The 21,405-nt window shown below is 39.9% G+C and overlaps 1 protein-coding gene across 1 annotated transcript in view; it reads right to left on the reverse strand.

The window, feature by feature from the left end:
* Positions 1-6,417: 6,417 nt before the first annotated feature.
* LOC134439967 (NACHT, LRR and PYD domains-containing protein 12-like) overlaps positions 6,418-21,405 on the reverse strand; it is a 34,091-nt gene continuing 19,103 nt past the window's right edge. The window contains exons 6-13 of the mRNA XM_063189895.1: positions 20,274-20,469; positions 17,654-19,418; positions 16,798-16,965; positions 10,573-10,737; positions 10,209-10,382; positions 8,109-8,273; positions 7,959-8,015; positions 6,418-6,592 (exon numbers count right to left, since the gene is read on the reverse strand). Coding sequence (XP_063045965.1) covers positions 6,418-6,592; positions 7,959-8,015; positions 8,109-8,273; positions 10,209-10,382; positions 10,573-10,737; positions 16,798-16,965; positions 17,654-19,418; positions 20,274-20,469 — 2,865 coding nt within the window. The remainder of the gene's footprint in view (positions 6,593-7,958; positions 8,016-8,108; positions 8,274-10,208; positions 10,383-10,572; positions 10,738-16,797; positions 16,966-17,653; positions 19,419-20,273; positions 20,470-21,405) is intronic.

Here is a 21,405-nt window from a genome sequence, read left to right on the forward strand (position 1 = left end):
GATTATACAAACGGTTCGTGTGGCTCACTGTCAAAAGCATTTTGCTGGCTACACACATTGTTGCTATTCAACACAGTGCCTGTGCACTTGTCACCAGCATACAGTTACACAGTCATCACCATCCCCTCACTCAGAGACACTCTCTGCCACTCTCTCATCACACACGCTGGCATCACAGGAATCAGTGAAGGTACGTTTGGCCAGCTTACCGGTATACTCTGAAACTCCCTGGCCACACATTTTGCCATCACCTGTTTCAGTGCCAGCTTTTTTCTGTTACTGTATTATCCATCATTTAACTCAGTGGTGTGCATTGCCTGGCTATACTCTATACTGCCATATACTCTATACTATATATCTCTATACTATGTCTATATAATGTCTATCTCTATACTCTATACCACCTCTATACTCTATATTCTATCATCATCTACACTGCCGTCACTTGGCTCAGTGTCGAGCTGTAGGCCTACCTGTTGCTGGATACCCACACTGCTCTCAGCTGCCTCTGTGCCACTTACATGTCACCACCCCTGCCATCTCTTGTATCATCAGTGCTACTCTCTGCCGCCCCCTCAAAACAATCACTGCGGCTGCCTGCCTCAGTGGAAACCTCTTCCCTGTCACATCCTTCTTCAGTGCTTGTATCGCTTTGAGTTGGAGAGAGGTTGGAATACGCACCACTTGGCTTTGTGCTGATAATTCCAGTTGCAAAATTTGCAACAGCATCAACAGCATCACGAAGACGAAAAGTAGTTCTGTCAAACAAATGAAAAACAGAGAGAGAGATAAAGAGAGAGAGATAGGAAAAATGTTTGACAATGTGTGTCTTAAAAATCCTGCCGCTATCCATCTGAACTGTCAACAAATGGATTTCTAATGTACTCTACCGGTCAAAAGTTTAGAGTCCCCACACTTTCTATTTCCGTTCTTTTTTAAAAGCAATTTGATAGTTCTCTGAAATGAATGCGGTCCGTGTACTTTTTCGCTCATTCATTATTCTATTTTGGAATGAAATATGAAATTCAAAAAAGGGTGCAATGTCTTGTTTTGTTTAAAGCAATACAAGCAGCAATGGCTGTATTTTGTTTTCAGCATGTGTTGCCTCATACCATAATACGATTATAAAAAATGACAACATTTTTTTATCGTTTTTCAATGTGTGATATTTGTTTATTCATTTATTGAAATTCATTTGACTGACCCTTCCTTTTACCCGGAAGTTTGGGTCGCACCAGAAAAATTCTAGCGATGAAACAAGACGAGCAAAGACGCTCCAGGGCCTCGTCTCCCGTTAACGATGGTTCTTAGCCTTACGTGCGTCGTTAACAAGTGACTCTGCGAATATGCTTAGATTTTCTACGACTGTTTCCCAAAGGCCATTGTAAGATCTCTCTACGATCATTGAGTGGCGGCCGCTGTCCACATTTGTGGTGCTGAAGCTACTGTTTGCCTTGGAGTGAAGAGCTTGGTCATTATCTCCAAAACCACTTAAAAATACAAGGGATGTGTTAATGTCCAGAGCTGCATTTTTTGGGGACTATAGTGTTGTAGCAGTTTGACAGGAGTTGTTGGCGAATGTAATAGCCTACAATGAATGCACAAACATTGAAATTCTGCCAGACTTTACAGCGGAGCAAACAGCAAGCTGACATCTGAGGGCACCCCATAGGCTCCAAGACCCATAGCACGTAAAGTAGCCTAGTGTGTTCAAAATTAAGAGGACATCTAAATCAAATAGGAAGTGGGCGTTCCAAATTGGGGTGCGCAAAGTTACAACCTTCAGCGTGGTTTCAAGGCTTTGTCAATGGGAGAATGTTTCCTGTGAGCCTGCTGTTTAGGCTTTGTGTCAGTGTATAGCACATGTACAAACCCCAACTCCGGTGAAGTTGGGACGTTTGGTAAACTGAATAAAATCAAAATGGTATCATTTTCAAAACATTCAATCCATTCATTATGGAGAATAGTGAAAAGACAACATATTAAATGTTAAAACCGAGAAAAATATTGTTTTGGGGGACATATGTACTCATTTCTAATTTGGTAACTGCAACACGTCCCAAATAAGTTGGGGCGGGGATTAGTGAAATGTAATAAACATCCAAATAAGATAAAACAACAAAGAACAACATTTCAAAATGAATTGTACTGATGGACAATGTGAGTGTCCAGGTATAAGAACATCACAGAGAGGCTATGTCACTCTGAATTAAAGATGCAGAGGGAATAATTACCATAGTTATTACATACATTTTTGAATTCCCTTTGATTTACCATGATTGAGTGTATATAAGACATATTTTTGTCATTAAAATCATTGTATAGGTTCATGACATCATGAAATATATATTGGATGTACTCTCACTCTCGCACTCCAAGAATTACAGCTAGTGAAAATTGCCCATGTTAAGAATGCTTCATGTGTGCAAATGATGGAGGGGTTTAACATTCTCCTACGCACCCAAGCTCACTTCAAATAGACTCAGAAGACATGGGAAACTGTCCTTTGCTTACAGAAGTCAGCAGAAGTTGCAGAAGTCAATTCTTTTTTTGAAAATAATAGAGCCTAAAGCTAGATTTATGCTTCGTACGCAGAGCCTCTGCGTCCGTCCATCGTCTGTCTGTGCGAGTCCACGCCCCCCTCGCAGAGACTCTGCGCCCGTCGTCGAGCGCCTCGGAGGACGCAGACAAAAAGGCGCTATGATTGGTCGTCTCGCCACTTCCTTGTTCTGTTCTTGTGGCAGCGCAATGCCAGTAGTTTGCGAGAGCAGAGCTGTATTCTGTTAAAAACTATATTAATGCCTTGTGCGTAAATGTGTGTAAATAAAGCTAAGTAACAAACAATGCATCAGTTGAACACTTGTGGCACAATGCCTGTGGTTTTACTACCGTAGCTTCCTCCACCGAATGTAAACACACATCGGCAGAATCAACTGTCTTTACATGCTTGCATTTTCTGCTCGTGAAAACAGACTGGGTATGTCAAATAATGATACCAGTGCATTGCCAATTTGTACGAAAATACCTAGCTAACCGGGCTGGAAAGCAACATTGCTTAATAATGACCGCAGTGCTTATAATGCAGTGAAAGCAATCGCGCAATTTCTAATGTGTCTCACGACGAGACCTCGGACCTCGCAGAACTCGCAGATGCCTGAATACAATGTTGGTTCGTGGCCACACCCACGCGACTTTTGACGAGCGCAGTTGCAGTCAATTCTAAAGTCTATGCAAGTCTAATCTGACCTTTACACATCCTGTGCTACAGTGAAAATGGATCATCCAACTTGTGCTAGTGCTAGTGCCTCCATGATGGCATGGGGGTGCAGTAGTGCATTGGTTAAGTTGTTCTCACTCAACTGTAGAGTTAAATACAATGCTGAATGATATACATGGGTTGTAAACAGCATGAAAAGGCACTCATGCATTGTATTTTGAAGGGAGATCTTCAGGCACTGTATTCCATTTCACAAGTGATTTTCAAGCGTAAAACATCACAAATGAGTCCTTTTTCATTTCTCTGTCATGCAACTTCCAAAATAGAAAAATGAATGAACGAAAAAGTACACGGACCACAATGAATTACATTAGACATTATTCAAGGATATGACCACAATAGACCAAATGTATTTTAAACTTTTGAACCCAACCTGTTTAACAGCACTTACCTATGTACTATGTCAAACTATCCAATCAATGTATAATTGAATTGTGAAAAAAATACTGGAAATATTAGGGTGACTCCAAGTTTTTGAAGGGTAGTGGGTCTATACAGAAAAAGGTTTATCATCATCTATATACCTGTAGTATGTTTTTTCTGTATTTCATGTGATGGACAACTGTTTTTATTTCATTTATTTGTTTGTGTCCATTTTATTATTTGTATATCCTGTGTTTGAATGTAAGACAATTATTATTCTTCATTGGTGTTGCACTCTGTATTTTCTATGGTTACATACAAATTTAGAGTAAGCTGGAAATTTAGTATTATAATGATGGTACTCCCCATTTGTTTTGCCCTTTCATATCAGGAGGAGAGCATGTGGTAATTAAGGGATATCATGTGAAGTTTGGCTGGAATTATTTTGAATTCACAAGTGTTCTTTTTCAGTTGGAGACGGTTACGTAAGGAATAATTGATGACATGGTGTGTGTATAATAGGGAAAATAATGCGCACCTAGATGGTGATGCGGCCACAACGCGAAGCAGAGTGGCCGTTACACCTCGGTGTGCATTATTTTTCCTGTTATATGCACACCGTGAAGTCAATTATCCCGCTTATACCACGGTTGCCACACTGTCTGAAATTTATTTGAGGAATTATTTCGATGCTTTAATGGCTAAAACAAAGGTTTTCTGTATAACTACTTCCTTCCGCCACAAGAAGGTTCTTTTCATAACTTTCTGGCGAACTGCCGTTACTAATTCTAAATTGAAGGTTGCTATGGCCAAGACACCGTCGTTAGTTTGCATTCGGTTGTTGTCAAGTCAAGAGCCATTTGTCAATTCTATCGCATTTGGTTGTCAAGTCAGTCGCCTCAATGTTCTACCCATCCGATAGCCTATATGGGCGTGTCTGACTTTCCCACTTGATTATGCTACAGTTGGCATGATTCCTACAAATTTACAGATCTCAATAGATTAAAAAAATACCCCGCGTATCTTGGCGACATTCTAAATGCCTCGCCTCGCCATTAACTTTATCAAAACAGGCACCTCGTCAATCTGCTCTCCTCCCATAGGAAACTCCCTTTGATTTATTTTTCACTGCGTTCCCATAGTTAGGCCCTATTGATCCGAAAATAACCCATACTTCTCATAAGTTACGCTACTCTCTCAACTGATAAACGCTACAACCACAGGAAACATCTCCTCTCGTGTGGAAGGAACGCCCACGTGAAACGGGCGTCCCTTTGCGCAGGGAATCTCTCTCTCTCTCTCTCTCTCTCTCTCTCTCTATCACAAAGTTGACAGAGTGATGGTCAGTTGGGAGAAATAAACATGTTTGAAATTTGATTAGGCCTACTAAGATTTGATCCAGATTCACTATACATTGCTGGTGTTTCCAGACGCGCGATGCGACATGTGTCAATTCAGCACGTAATGCTTGCAACTTTTTTGTGTGTAATTTATGAACGTGCGTGCCTTGGCGCATTGATACACTGGAGTTATGCGGTCAGAAAAGTGACCTAATAGTGGGACTACTTCAGGTGTGCATATATAGACAGTTAATCAACACCCAATTTAGCGCGTCACAATGGAAGATTCCAGACTGCCATGGTATAAGGAACCGTTAAAGACATTATTATTAGTTTCCCGACGGCGCAGGTCCAAGCAATACGACCAAGCGCTGTCTCTGATACTTCAATACTTTGTGTGGACACATTTTGTTTGTGCTGGTGTATCCTGTTGGACCCGTTTCATCTCTGCTGGATTATCCTTTTTTGTGGACTGTTTGATTTATGGGTGCCTGTGAGGACGCCACCTTTGCTCGACGGACAGTCACAGACTTTGAAATGTCCGACTATGGGGCACGTAAGTCTCCACCCCTTCCGGGCGGCTCATGGGGCTGGCAACGCAAAAACTTTTGACTGGGCTGTAATGGACTGATCAAAGCTATTTCCCGATCCACCTCGCATTTCCCTGTTGATCACACATATGCTGTGCCTCGGAATGAATAAAAACCAATGGTGTGCTTGTTGACTTCACTTGGCAAGGGATTTTTGAGTTGTGTTGGTGCAAAAATATGTAATTATTTGGACTACACAACAGACGTCGCATGTCCGACGTGCAGCCACTTAAGCCGCGGTGCAGCGGTAGGGTTGGCTGTGCCTCGGTTCACGTCAAATATGCGAGGCACACGTGTAGTCTCTAACACAGTTTTGCACAAAAGCTAAAATAACGTTTCTTGCGTGTCGAAAATGAGTGGTCTTACGACGCAAATCCAAACCTTTCAAATTCACTGTCATCATATGCGAAATCCGGAGCACATGCCAAACGGGATGAGGATTTAGCTTGACTCGCTCCGTTAACTCCAATTCAAAATTTTGAGAGCTCCAGCCCCATGGATCGGAAGTAGAAGGGCGTGACTTAGGTGCCCCATTGGAATTACTGACCATACAAGGACTTAAAAGGACTGTAATATATAATATAAGCCATAGATGTAATATAAGCTTTATAGTTTGTGTTTAAGTTATGTTTATGTGTTAGAAATTATTCATGTATTTTGAGGGATTTTGAACGGGGAATTTTATGTCGTGATCTAGGCCTAAGGTCTTTATTTTGTAACGTGTTGGGGCTTTTATTTGACCTTGCTTTAATTACTATAAACATTCAACATTTTCTATAACATATTTCTTGTCTTAATCGTTTTCCTAACCTCCCACTGAACATTCAGTATTGCAAAATGCTTTCACTTACTTGATTTCAATTGTTTTGTTTGAATCGTTGACCAGAGCAGAGATCTTTTTCCTCTCTGGTTCTCCGAAGTCATTTCCCTTTAGATCCAGGTATTTCAGATGTGCAGGGTTTGATTCCAGAGCTGATATCAGAGCAGCACATCCCTCCCCTTTTATGCTGCAGTTCTTAAGCCTATAGGGAACAAAACGCAATTAAATGTTTTATTTTTAACTATGTTATCATTATCAAACAGTCAACTATACCCCCAAAAAATGGCTGTTGGGGGAAGCAAAATAGCATGCATAAAACAATCTGCTATTTAATGGAAGTCGTTTCTTATCTAATTTTCACGAATTTATCATGTGTTTATTTGTCAGAGCAGCACATCCCTCCCCTTTTATGCTGCAGTTCTTAAGCCTATAGGGAACAAAACGCAATTAAATGTTTTTTTTATTTTTATTTAACTACGTTATCATTATCAAACAGTCAACTATACCCCCAAAAAATGGCTGTTGGGGGAAGCAAAATAGCATGCATAAAACAATCTGCTATTTAATGGAAGTCGTTTCTTATCTAATTTTCACGAATTTATCATGTGTTTATTTGTGCTTAACCACAGTGTCAGATTACTTACAGCAGTTTCTGTAGTTTACATGCTTTGTTCTTCAGTAGACCGGCAAGGAATGATGCTCCCCTATCACCTAGTGCATTATCACTCAGGCGCAGTTCTATCAAATGTGAGTTGTTTGGGATAGCCATCACCAGAGACTCAACACCATTGTCTGTTATATTATTCTTACTGAGCCTATGTTGAGGGAGAGACATAGGAAGTTAACAGCTACATTGTTTATTACAATCGACACCAAAGACTCACATGCACGCACAAACACACAGTATGTCTTGTAATACTGAATCCTGTATAGACTGAAGAGCATGTGTGGTAATGATGACATAAATATAAACAATAGGCTACTACATATAACACTACACTAGTATGTTTTGATGCTTTGAAATTAGGCTATGTTATGATTATAATTTTTTAAAGGACTTTCATTATTGTCTTTGCTTTTGTGTGTGTGTGTGTGCACGTGTGTGCACTTTCTCACGTGAACCCCAGACAAATGGCGCCATATGGCAGCCTCTAGAGCTGGTTTGTGAATGTGGTAATGTGTATGTGTAGGCTATGTGTATTTTGAAAGCGATTTGAATTAAATTTCATAGTTGTGATACTGCTCTACATACAGTAAATACATGTTGTAGTGTATTGTATTGTATTGTATATTTGGACATACACCAGCAATATCTACACAATTTTGCACTAATATCCATTGTGTGCCAATCATTCTAACTGTAGTATCTTGCACAGCACTATATTACATACCCCAGTCTCTGTAGTTTACAGTCTTGATTCTTCAGTAAAATAAATATAATAAATATGAGCTAAAGTGAAGGTTATTCAACTATGAGTTCAGTTTATTTACTTTAGTTCAACAATAAAGAGCAGCCATAGTCCATAGGTGCACACATACCCCACCCCTCCATACGAAGCTTTACTTACCCCAGTCTTTGTAATTGTGGTTTTCTCAGCTCCACTTCTAATGCTTCTTGTTCATCCCTAATCATGCACAGGATTTCAAACACAATGAATAATCACAAGGAATAACCGCTAACAATCATGCTTGTTTATGTAATCTTGTTAATAACGTACTTTGCATTCTCCACATCTGATGTCAGTATGTTTGAGATGTTCTTCACTCCTGAGTCCCCTATTTTATTCCCACCAAGATCCAGCTCTATCAGGTGAGAAGGATTTGACATCAAAGCTGAAGTCAGTTTATCAACACCACTTTCTGTTATGTTGCATCTATTAAGTCTATAGGGAGCAGAAGGAAGTACACAAAATAAAGGTTTTAAGTAGGTATAAGTGATCATTTCAAGATTAGCCTTGCTGTCACACCAAACCAAGATGTTACAAGTGCCATCAAATGTACAGTGCATTTACAGTATTATAAAGTATCTACCAATATATAGACGGCAAATTTTTTTTTAAATTAAATGTAAATATTGACATAAGAAGATTCAAGATTCAAGGAGTTTATTGTCATTGACAATGAAGGCAACAAAAGTGTGGGTGGAGCAACAACACTGCGTTTTCAGTAAAGTAGTAGCCAAAAAGTAGTAGTCAAAGGTGCTTGATTCTTCAGTAAAACAGAGATCTGCTCCACTGCTGAGTCTCCCAGCAAGTTATTACTGATGTCCAGGTCTACCAGGTGTGAAGGGTTTGCTGACAGAGCCGGGACTAGAGACTTACAGTGATCTTCGTTTATTTCAGTTGCGCTGAGTCTGAAGTTTGAGGAGGTGGTTACTGTTGTGTTGCGAAAATGTTAACACACTTGCGCACCCACACACACACACACACACACACACACACACACACACACACACACACACACACACACACACACACACACACACACACACACACACACACACACACACACTAATACAAATTTAGGCCTACTGTGTTGTATATGTTTTAATATTGAGGTATATGACAAGCACACCTGGCTAGCAGTAAGCAGTTGATCATAAAACATTTAAGCTATCATCCACTTGCTCCATCAAACTGACCTTGGCTGCATTTCCCAAAGCTCTAAACTGGTACTTAAATGTGCACTGTGTAATATTTTTACTATTCATGCTGAATTCAGAATTCATGCTGCCCATTGACAAATGTTACCCTTTTCATGAATATTTACCACCTTCAATTCTAAATATTCATCATGACAGGGAAAATTGCGTTTTTCATACATGAAAATGTCACAAGTCTGCTCCATACTCCACTAATTGGGTAACTTTGGGTAACTTTGTTGACCTGGTGTCCCACACTTCACTCTTCAATATACCCGTAGATTTCCATGCCACGTTTTGGTGTTAACTCACCAGTTTAATTCTAACTCAACAGAAATAAAACCCCATTCATTTTCAATGGGGTTTCATGTCTGGTGATTTAGAATGAACTAGTGAGTTAACACCAAAACGTAGCATGGATATCTACGGGTATATTGAAGAGTGAAGTGTGGGACAATTGTGAAACGAATTTTGATGAAGAAAATTGTGATTTTATTACAATATTCTAATAATGCGAATTCCCCAATTCATGGGTTTTTTGAGCTGGAAGACCAAAATATGTAAAAATAAACAATTTAATGATTGGAATAGTTAAAAAACTGGGCCATGAATCTATAATCCATGACAGTTTAACATTATTGATGGAATTATGGAAATAAATCAACTTTTTCATGCTATTCTAATAAAGTGGCCTGGAGTTGTATACACATGATTGTACCTCACAGATGCACTTTGCACAAGCATTTTATTTGCATGTGTGATAGGAAATGTAGGCTTGAAAATGTTGCATGAAAAAAATGTTTTCCCAAGGTGTTGAGGAGCATGATTACGTGCAAAGGCATCACACCCCAACACAGAAAGCAGTGGCGTAAATATTATTGCACCTTTGCATGATACCAGTCTGCAGAGATAGGGTAGAGATAGGGCCCCAGCGCGTTCTGTCATGATATATTTAAGGTGTTTTCTAACTATTTCTGTGTATTCAACACTCAGACAACCTTCCTTAAATACTGTATTTTGTTTGCAACACAAAACAATAAAACATACTTGTGGACTTTTTCCAATTCATTGGTTCAAGTCTCAATTTCATGCATTCATAGTAAGGAGTTGGCTCTGAAAAGATTTACTCCACTGCCATTTGACAAGCACACTTAAAAAAATGCATTAAATCACTAACGTGAGTTTCTTGAATATGCAGTGTGCATCTCTCAGTAGCTCACAAAACTTGTCCAGTCCTGTTTCATTTAGTTCCTTATGAGTCAGCTTCAATTCTGTCTGGAGCAACAGGTTTTCATTCAAAGTTTTGGTCAGATGCAGGTAGGCTTGCTCAGCTGCATCACTCTTCAGAAATCTAGAGAGAGGGTAGAAAATAATAGTTTCACTCTTCCAAACTGTTTAAAAGAGAAACAGAATGTAACAAAACAAGCAAATAATATCTCTCACAATGCTATTTCAATCAGCTAAGCAATCATTTAATAATCAAACATTTCATTCTCCATTAGGTGTTCGCTGGAGGAAATGCTTAAACACAGTTGACCCACCTAAGTTTACAGTCTTCATAGTTCACAGCTTCCATGAGACCCTTCACTCCAGAATTTCCAGGGTTGTTTCCTCTCAGGTCCAGCTCCTCTAGGAGTGAGGAGTTTGATTCGAGAGCTTTGGCAAGAGCTGCATACCCGCCCCCTGTAATACCACAATCTGACAGCCTGGGGAAAGAAAATACAAACACTACCGATCAAAGGTTTTAGAACACTGCATTTCCCCCCTACCATATTTTTTACTTACGATTTAGCTCATTCTGTTTCAGTCTCAGTTCTAGTTTTAATTCAGTAGATCAACACACATATATATCGGCTGTATTATCTAGGGGGCAGAGAGATAGCAGCATTTGATCAAGACATTGGAAACACAGACTGTAAGGAAAACAAAACAAAAAGAAGAACTCCCTGGACATGGAGATGATACTGCCACTGCTCTTACACTTGCATGCTCCTTTATCAAAGTGCAACAAGGAAATGATCGCGCAAATGTTTGTAATTTGAGACGCTCTTGGAAAGTTGACGTCATCGCCGTTGTTACCGGAAACATTTGCATGGAACTGTGCAGTCTCTTTTACAATCGCCCCCAGCAATTTTGAAGATATCGCATGAAACGCACGTGTATGGATGCAGTGTCTATCTAACGCGCAAAAAAATTGACATGAAATACGCATGTTAATGCGTTCATGCACAAAAAGTATAATGCAGGAAGCGTATCGAGGGCTTAATAATTCATGCATCTACTTTCACTTGTATATGAAGCCAATATGGCAACACAAGTAAATTAATCAATAATTCAAGGTTAACCCCAGTGCTGTTGATATTTTAAGAAAGGGCTCAACAACCCCCCCCCCCCCCCCACACACACACACACACACACACACACACACACACACACACACTCTTCCATGTATAGATCAACAAATCAATAAGATCTTAAGTGCCCAGCCGTTAAAATAATCACAGAAGAACATCAGTCCAGAGTCCTATGTCAGAGCTCTAGAATTAAGCAGTCTAATGGCTTCAGGGTACAGGCTATCACAAAGTCTTGTAGTATGTGCCTGTAAGAACCTGTATCTTCTGCCTGAGGGCAGCAGTTGGAGCAGATGGTAAGCAGGGTGGTGACTGTCCTGCAAAATGTTATGCACTCTTCGTAGACAGCTTGTGGTGTAAGGTACTTATCTCTGGGAGAGGTGTCCCAGTGTTTTTTTGTGCTGAATATCGTGATCATGTTTTTTGTCCGAGTGCAAGTATGAGTCAGAGTAAAAAACAGTCCATTTCTTCAACCTTCTCAATTATCTCAGTTTGTTTTAAACTCTTCCTTTTCAGTAGGTATGGTGCAAACATGACAGTTATCTTGTTGTTCTTAAACCTCCCACTGGCCTCTCATTTCCACACTCATTGAAAAGCTATAAAATCGTGTTTTGTGCAAAGGAGTACATACACAACAGTTAAGAAGAGCCTTTGTCACACATTAATTGGTCAACAACCTTTCTTTAAACTAAACCATTCCTTGTTTAGAGCAACTCTGAACTTGGTTGAAACTTCCTTGCTAACTGCAACCAGAATGCTTGTTCTCTGGGAAAGTTTCCGTAGCAACACTACCTTCCAGACCTTGTCAAGCTGCTTTTAAATGTTGTGTACCCTATGTATGATTTTGTTCACATGTCTTATGTACATGTTTCATTTGCAAACATTCCACAAACATAAACGCTGACATATATAGCCTACAAAGAAACATAGCCTTTAAAGGAAAAAGAGTTTCAATACTGACTGATCACGTGATCAGATCGGGACATTCCTATTCACACGATTAACAAAAATGCTAGTTGCATTTAAGACACGAACTTGAGTTTCCTGAGTCTGCAGTGTGAATCCTCCAGTACAGTACAGAGCTGCTCCACTCCTGAGTCTCCTGATATATTCCCACTTAGGTCCACCTCTGACAAGAGTAAGAGGTTTTTACCCAGCTTTGAATTCAGATTATTTAAGGCTGCCTCTGCATCATCAGATTTTAAGAACCTGCAAAGAGCAAAGAAGAACATGTTTCCAGACATCGATACTGTAGGTAAAGCTGCCAAAAAATGACTGAAATTTATGACAAATATTCATCTTAATAACAAATGAAAGCAATAAAATAGGCATTGCACTAAAACCTGACTGTCTCCAGTTTACAAGTTGAATCCTGTTGTAAATCTATCATCCCTTTCACTCCAGAGACACCAGGCTCATTTCCTCCTATATCCAGTTGTTNCAGGTAGAGGTTTTTTCTTAAAGCTGACGCTAGACGGCCATATCCTTCACCCGTTATACCACAATTAGACAGCCTGAAATGGGAAACAATTGTCCGTTTACGCCAAAATGTTACATATTGTGGAGTGGAATACAGTCACATAGAATATATATAAAAATTGTTTTTGAAATAGTTTCAGAGAATAATACTTTGTAATTTCAGAATAATAATAGTTGTCTCTTGACGAGAAAATATGTACACTCTCCACACTTTTAGAAACTTGTGCTGCTGATGTTGAAGGCTTATGAAAGAAAATAGTCACCTAAGCGTCTCAAGTTTGCACTGTTGAGTTTCCAGTTCACAGTTACAGAAATCAAGATGGTAAACATGAGCTAAAGTGAAGGTTATTCAAGTATGAGTTCAGTTTATTTACTTTAGTTCAACAATTAAGAGCAGCCATAGTCCATAGTTGCACACATACCCCACCCCTCCATACGAAGCTTTACTTACCCCAGTCTTTGTAATTGTGGTTTTCTCAGCTCCACTTCTAATGCTTCTTGTTCAACCCTAATCATGCACAGGATTTCAAACACAATGAATAATCAAAAGGAATAACCGCTAACAATCATGCTTGCTTATGTAATCTTGTTAACAACGTACTTTGCATTCTCCACATCTGATGTCAGTATGTTTGAGATGTTCTTCACTCCTGAGTCCCCTATTTTATTCCCACCAAGATCCAGCTCTATCAGGTGAGAAGGATTTGAAATCAAAGCTGAGGTCAGTTTATCAACGCCACTTTCTGTTATGTTGCATCCATTAAGCCTATAGGGAGCAGAAGGAGTACACAAAATAAAAGTTTCAAGTAACTATAAGTGATAATTTCAAGATTAGCCTTGCTGTCACACCAAAGCAAAGAGGAAATGTCACAAGTGCTATCAAATGTACAGTGTATTTACAGTATTATACAGTATCTATCAATATATAAATGCCAAAATGTCAAATTTATTTTTATTTTACATTCAAACATTGACATAGGAAGATTAAAAATTCAAGGAGTTTATTGTCATTGACAATGAAGGCAACAAAATTGTGGGTGTAGCAACAACACAGCGTTTTAAGTAAAGTAGTAGTCAAAAGTGCTTGCCCCCCCCCCCCCCCATCTAAATTTCTAAAGTATATCATAAGGTATAATACATTCATAGTAATAATAAAGTAGTAATATGAGTTATAATACATTAATAAAGTAACTTAATCCACAAGTCAAGGTTAACCCCAGTGCTGTTGACATTTTAAGAAACAGCTCAACAACCCCCCCCCCACACACACACAGACACACACACACACACACACTCTTCCATGTATAGATCAACAAATCAATAAGATCTTAAGTGCCCAGCCATTAAAATAATCACAGAAGAACATCAGTCCAGAGTCCTATGTCAGAGCTCTAGAATGAAGCAGTCTAATGGCTTCAGGGTACAGGCTATCACAAAGTCTTGTAGTATGTGCCTATAAGGACCTGTACCTTCTGCCTGAGGGCAGCAGTTGGAGCAGATGGTAAGCAGGGTGGTGACTGTCCTGCAAAATGTTATGCACTCTTCGTAGACAGCTTGTGGTGTAAGGCAGTGGTTCTTAACCTGGGGGGCGGGCAGCCCCTGGGGGTGCGCCAGATATTTCAGGGGGTGCACGGAATTTTGTTTGTGTTGAGGCTGTGACCAAAATTCTGCTTGCAAACATAATTACACCAAATTTAGGGCAAATTAAAACACATTTCGGTCCCCATTTTAAAGGAGACGTCCACTTTTTTTAGCATTAAGGCCATTTTCTGAGTGGTCTGCAATGTTTTAGAGTCCCCCTCACCGTTTATTTCATGTTTGCTGCACTCTCTGTTATTTGGCTGATTTGGATTTGATCTCAACCAGCTTTAGAATGGCCGTCTATGAGCACCTGCAACTCTGTTCTTAAAATCACCTTAAACATTTGTTTTCGAAAGTCTACAGCTCACAAAGTGGTTAGGGGTGTTTACTAGCAGTCCCTAACAAGTTTCAAGGCGAAATATGGCTTCTGTCATTTTTTATTTGACATTTTGTGAAAGAAAGTGAAAGTGAAAGTGAAACTTAATTTTCAAATTCCTACATAAAACACACATAAAACATGATGCCATATTTCGCTACACAAATTGTTTAGGAACACCAGTGAATACTGCTGAAGACTTGGTGAGTTGCATATTCTTGAAAACAAATGTTAAAGGTGATTTTAAGAACAGAGTTGCAGGTGCCCATAGACGGCCATTATAAAATTGGTTGAGATCAAATCCAAATCAGCCAAATAACAGAGACTGCAGCAAACATGAAATAAACGGCGAGGGGGACTCTAAAACATTGCAGACCACTCAGAAAATGGCCTTAATGTTCAAAAAAGTGGACTTCTCCTTTAAAGTCATTACGGTATTGATTAATGGCTCAAGCAAGAATCATTGTAATTAGTCACTTAAACATTTTTTTAGTGTGAATACAGGCGTAGAAGTTTGGGTAGGGGGTGCGGGGCTTGTCTTCGGCACAGGGAAGGGGGTGCGTTTAGAAAAAAAGGTTAAGAACCACTGTTGTAAGGTACTTACTGTATCTCTGGGAGAGGTGTCCCAGTGATTTCTTATGCTGAATATCGTGATCATGTTTTTTGTCCGAGTGCGAGTATGAGTCAGAGTACAAACAGTCCATTTCTTCAACCTTCTCAATTATCTCAGTTTGTTTTAAACTTTTCCTTTTCAGTAGGTATGGTGCAAACATGACAGTTATCTTGTTGTTCTTAAACCGCCCACTGGCCTCTCATTTCCACACTCATTGAAAAGCTATAAAGTCTTGTGTTGTGCAAAGGAGTACATACACAACAGTTAAGAAGAGCCCTTTTCACACATTAATTGGTCAACAACCTTTCTTTAAACTAAACCATTCCTTGTTTAGAGCAACTCTGAACTTGGTTGAAACTTCCTTGCTAACTACAACCAGAATGCTTGTTCTCTGAGAAAGTTTCCGTAGCAACACTACCTTCCAGACCTTGTCAAGCTGCTTTTAAATGTTGTGTACCCTATGTATGATTTTGTTCACATGTCTTATGTACATGTTTCATTTGCAAACATTCCACAAACATAAACGCTGACACATATAGCCTACAAAGAAACATAGCCTTCAAAGGCAAAAGAGTTTCAATACTGACTGATCACGTGATCAGATCGGGACATTCCTATTCACACGATTAACAAAAATGCTAGTTGCATTTAAGACACGAACTTGAGTTTCCTGAGTCTGCAGTGTGAATCCTCCAGTACAGCACAGAGCTGCTCCACTCCTGAGTCTCCTGGTATATTCCCACTTAGGTCCACCTCTGACAAGAGTAAGAGGTTTTTATCCAGCTTTGAATTCAGATTATTTAAGGCTGCCTCTGCATCATCAGATTTTAAGAACCTGCAAAGAGCAAAGAAGAACATGTTTCCAGACATCGATACTGTAGGTAAAGCTGCCAAAAATGACTGAAATTTATGACAAATATTCATCTTAATAACAAATGCAAGCAATAAAATAGGCATTGCACTAACACCTGACTGTCTCCAGTTTACAAGTTGAATCCTGTTGTAAATCTATCAGCCCTTTCACTCCAAAGACACCAGGCTCATTTCCTCCTATATCCAGTTGTTTCAGGTAGAGGTTTTTTCTTAAAGCTGACGCTAGACGGCCATATCCTTCACCCGTTATACCACAATTAGACAGCCTGAAATGGGAAACAATTGTCCGTTTACGCCAACATGTTACATATTGTGGAGTGGATTACAGTCACATAGAATATATATAAAAATTGTTTTTGAAATAGTTTCAGAGAATAATACTTTGTAATTTCAGAATAATAATAGTTGTCTCTTGACGAGAAAATATGTACACTCTCCACACTTTAGAAACTTGTGCTGCTGATGTTGAAGGCCTATAAAAGAAAATAGTCACCTAAGCGTCTCAAGTTTGCACTGTTGAGTTTCCAGTTCACAGGCCAGAATATCCACTCCTGCGTCTTTAATGTCATTGTGACTCAGGTCCAGCTCCTTCAGCGAAGAAGAGCCAAGTATTTTTGCAATAGTAGAACAACTGTCTTGTGTTAGACAACAGTCAGCCAGCCTGTGATGTAAATATCAGATAAAGTATGTATGTGTGAGTAGTTATCGGTAGCTATAAGATATTTAAAATCCAGGCAAATGTGGGATTCAGAATATATTCATCTGCCGTTACTGAAACACAAAGTTCATGTACCCAGATTAACACTTGTCTTCAGAAGTGTTTTTGCTCAACAGAGATTTTTTGTCATTGCTTTTCTTTAAAGCATATCTATCTGTGTCAATACGTCAACCCATCTAGTGGCCTACACAGTGACCAAATACCTGGGGCCAAAAGTTTGTTGAGTCATCCCTGTTGGAAGTGATGAATAAAAAATTAAAATAATACTATGGGAAATATGTATTTTATGTTTCATGTTATACATATTATATGATGCTCTCGGTTTAACATGTTTAATTAAACTGTCAATGACAGTGTGTGTGACCTCAGTGAAAGGTGGGAAGTACTTTCACACTACAGTGAGCACAGAGAGTTCTGATGATGGCAGAAACCTGAAACGTCTGCTCTACTCTGCTCTGGGAAAAATAAAAACTCCTTGTGCTTGACATCAGTGTCTTATTCAGTGTGCTAACCTACTCCTCACCTTGAACTGTTCCTTTGGGTTGACACACCTGACTCATTCTCTAAACATCTAGAGCGCAACAATAACCCTGCTTCTTGACATACCTCAGTGAGAAAAAAAAATACTCACAAAGCTTTTGTGGCATTTTCGACCACAGGTAGAAGTCTCTTCAGGCATTCATCAGACTTTTGAAACTTCTGAAGCTCAAACGTTTCAATCACGTTCTCTGACGTCATCAGCACATAGACTAAAGCGGACCACTGAGCGGGGGACAGCTTTTTATTAGAGAAACTGTCGGACGCCAGCTGATTTTGGATGTTGTCTACCAGAGACTTGTCATTCAACTCACTAAGACAGTGGAACAAATTAATTGATTTCTCTGCTGAAGGGTTTTCTTGCAACTTTTCGCTGATGTATTTGACTATTTCATCCTTACTCTGTGGGGTGCTCTGACTGTTTGTCAGTAAACCATCCAAGAGTTTCTGGTTTGTTTCCAGTGAGAGACCCAGCAGAAAGCGAAGAAAGAGGTCCAAATGTCCACTGTCACTTTTCAAGGCCATGTCCACAGATTTCTTCAGCAATTCAGTCATCGTGCTGATATCCTTCTCTGACGATTTGTCCTGATTAGCAAGTACATTCCTCTTCTCTTTGTTGATGCAGATGTGTGCATATAAAGCTGCCATGAACTCTTGAATGCTCAGATGTACAAAGCTGAATGCAGTGCCGAAGAATATCCCGGAGTCCTTCTTGAAGATCTGAGTGCACATTCCAGAGTACACAGATGCATCTTCTGCAGTAATGCCACTCTCCTTCAAATCACTGTCACAGAAGATCAGATTGTTGCTCATCAAGTTGTGAAAAGCCAGCTTCCCTAATGCCTGAGTGCCCTTCTCATCCCACTTGGTGTCCAAAATTGGTTTCCCATCATCATACTTCTCTGTCTTGCGTCTCATCTGAAAGATCAAGAAGTGAGAGTACATTTGTGTAAGTGTCTTCAGGACTTGCTCCTCAGATTTCTGTGAAGATAGATTGCTTTCAAAGACTGTTGCACAGATCCAGCAGAAGATTGGTATGTGGCACATAATGTAGAGACTTCTTGATTCTTTTATGAGTTTGAAAACTCTTTCAGCCAGTGTCTGGTCTTTGATCCTCCTCATGAAGTACTCCTTTTTCTTTTCTTCATTAAAGCCACGTACCTCAGACACCAAATCTATGCATTCAGGGGGGATGTGATTGGCAGCTGCTGGTCTGGAGGTTATCCATATGAGAGCATTCGGCAGCAAATTGCCTTTGAGCAGATTTGTCAGAAGGACATCCATTGAGGTTTGTGTGGTTAGGTCAGACCAGATTTCATTTTGTCTGAATTCAAGAGGATGTTTGCATTCATCCAGACCATCGAAGATGAATAGGACTTTATAGTCCTTTCTTTTGGTGAACATCAACCCTTTTGTTTCAGGAAAGAATTGGTAAAGGATTTCCATGAAACTATATTTGTCATTCTTCAGGTTCAGCTCTCTGAAAGGAAGTGGAAAGATCAATTCGATGTCTTGATTTGCCACGCCGTTTACCCAATCCATAATGAATTTCTGGACAGAAACAGATTTTCCAATGCCTGCAAGTCCATTTGTAAGTACCGTTTTAATGGGTCTTTCCGTTTCAGACCTAAAGATACTGTTGCATTTAATGGGTGTATCTTCTGCCTCTTTAGCTCGAGTTGCTTTCTCAGCATGGGTAACTTCATTGGCTGTGCCACCTACTCCCTCTGTGATGAAGACATCAGTGTAAATCTCTTCAAGGAGTTCTGATTTGCCTTGCTGGGAAATTCCTTCTGATACACGTCCATAACGGTTCATCAGTTTTAATTTCAGCTTCTGCTGACACACCTCAATGGGACCTGTGGAATAGGTTTAAAGCCAGCATATTGCATTACATTATAATTAGCTGACAATTTTATCGAAAGGCGACTTAGTCATTATTTACAGGGTATTGTTCACAATCCCTGGAGCAATGGGGGGTGAGGTGCCTTTCTCAATGGCACTTAAGAAATGGATGGAGGTAAAGGTGGGATTCGGAGCTGCAACCCTCCCACCACCTCCCTAATCCTTAGGCCACGGCTGTCCATATTAATGGAAGAATTATAATGCTATCTGAAACCATGACAGTATACTGTATAATTTCCAATGAACAGATAACAAGGCTGCTACAATGCTGAAAGAACCATTTCAATCAATGATTCCCAAACTGGGAGTTGCCACACCTATGAAGGGTATGGGGTTAATGCAGGGAGGTTGTAGAGAGAAGGGACTGTGTGCATAAAACCTTCAGTGTAGGCTTACTTTTTAGTATGACCAATTGGTTTGTCAGAGTATTTACTTCAATTTCAATTTAAAATGTAGTAATATTAAGGCACAAAAATGATGTTTGGAATATGTAAGGCGTGGAGGTCTCTCTCTCTGTGTGTGTGTGTGTGTGTGGGGGGGGGGGGGGGGGGGGGTTGGGGGGGTGGGGAGATTGATCCATTGATAGGTTCATGTTCCTGATACCTTACACGATTTTATCTTTGTTGATATACACATATTTTAGTTTTTTTTTTTTTTTAAACACACACACATTAATGTGCTTCCCTTTCAGCTTATGAGTGGGTGTGACATTAAAATGCCTATTTGAAGTCAGCCCATGATAGAATGACCAAGACCATATACTGTACTGAAATGAAGATGAAAGTTAGTGCAAAATAGTTATTTCTTACATTTCCCCAGGGAGTCTGCAAGGCCTGTCTGGTTCATCTTCCGTAGAAAATGTACTGCAATGTTGAGAGCACCCTCTCTGGCATCATAGTTGTCATCTACTCCCTTGTCATAGAATCTTGCGTTGTCATTTCTCAGAAGTTTCTTAAACCTCTCCATCTCATGCTTCATAAATGTCATGACTCTACTCTCCAATTCCTTTGAAGAAAAAAAAAAACAAGTGTCAGCACGAGTTCTGGTCAGGGCATGGTAGTCAAGAGCTTGACGCTTTCCCTCAACACTCAATTACATGAAATAATTGGTTCAGGTGCATCTCCACAGCTGATCATCTTTATTTGCTTCTGATAGACCACAAACGGAAAGACTTCTATTATCAACAATTGTATGCCGCTTGATTTTTTCGCTACCCACCTCCTCCCTGCTTAACCTTGTCGTAGTGTATAACATGGCATGTACTCTTGTCATGTTGCTTGCTCTCTTCACTGGGGGAATAGTTCTAGCTTTCTGTCCTACTCTGACGAGAAGTCCTTTGCAACTGCTGCTGGCCCGTTAGCCTGGTAAACCATCGCCACCCGCTGGACGCCAACATTTTTCAGCTGCGAGTGGGTCTGGCCTCGGATCTGAGAACGCTTTGAACACTGTGCCCCGAGTCTGGCAAAACCGATCACAACGCAGCGATTTGTTTTGAATCAAAGCGGGCGGGGTTTTGAGGGAGTGACAACGAAGCTCGCAACACCATTGGGAAAGCACATCAACGGCAAAGATCACCGATTGGTCAGAGCGCCGGCACGGTTTGAAAAAACAACACGTTGTTCTCATCAACAATCTTCGGAGGTATCGACTAAATTACTCTGGTCTCACATTTAGGCTGGTTTATCAGGCTACTGTCCCCTGATTCTGACTTTTCATAGTGCTCATGAAAAAATCAGGAGACTCCTCTGAACAGCCATTCCACCAAATGTAATTCTAGCTGTCATTCAGAGTCTTTTCTTGTGTTTTTTTCACTAAAATGGTTCTGTTTTCATGTTTCATGTAAATAATTCATGTAAATAATTAAAGGATAAAAACTTAAGCCACATCACTCTCTGACTTGAACTAGATGAACCCATCATCAGCCCGTGCCCACACCAGTTA

Source organism: Engraulis encrasicolus, chromosome 23, assembly GCF_034702125.1.
Source record: "Engraulis encrasicolus isolate BLACKSEA-1 chromosome 23, IST_EnEncr_1.0, whole genome shotgun sequence".
Taxonomy (NCBI): Eukaryota; Metazoa; Chordata; class Actinopteri; order Clupeiformes; family Engraulidae; genus Engraulis; species Engraulis encrasicolus.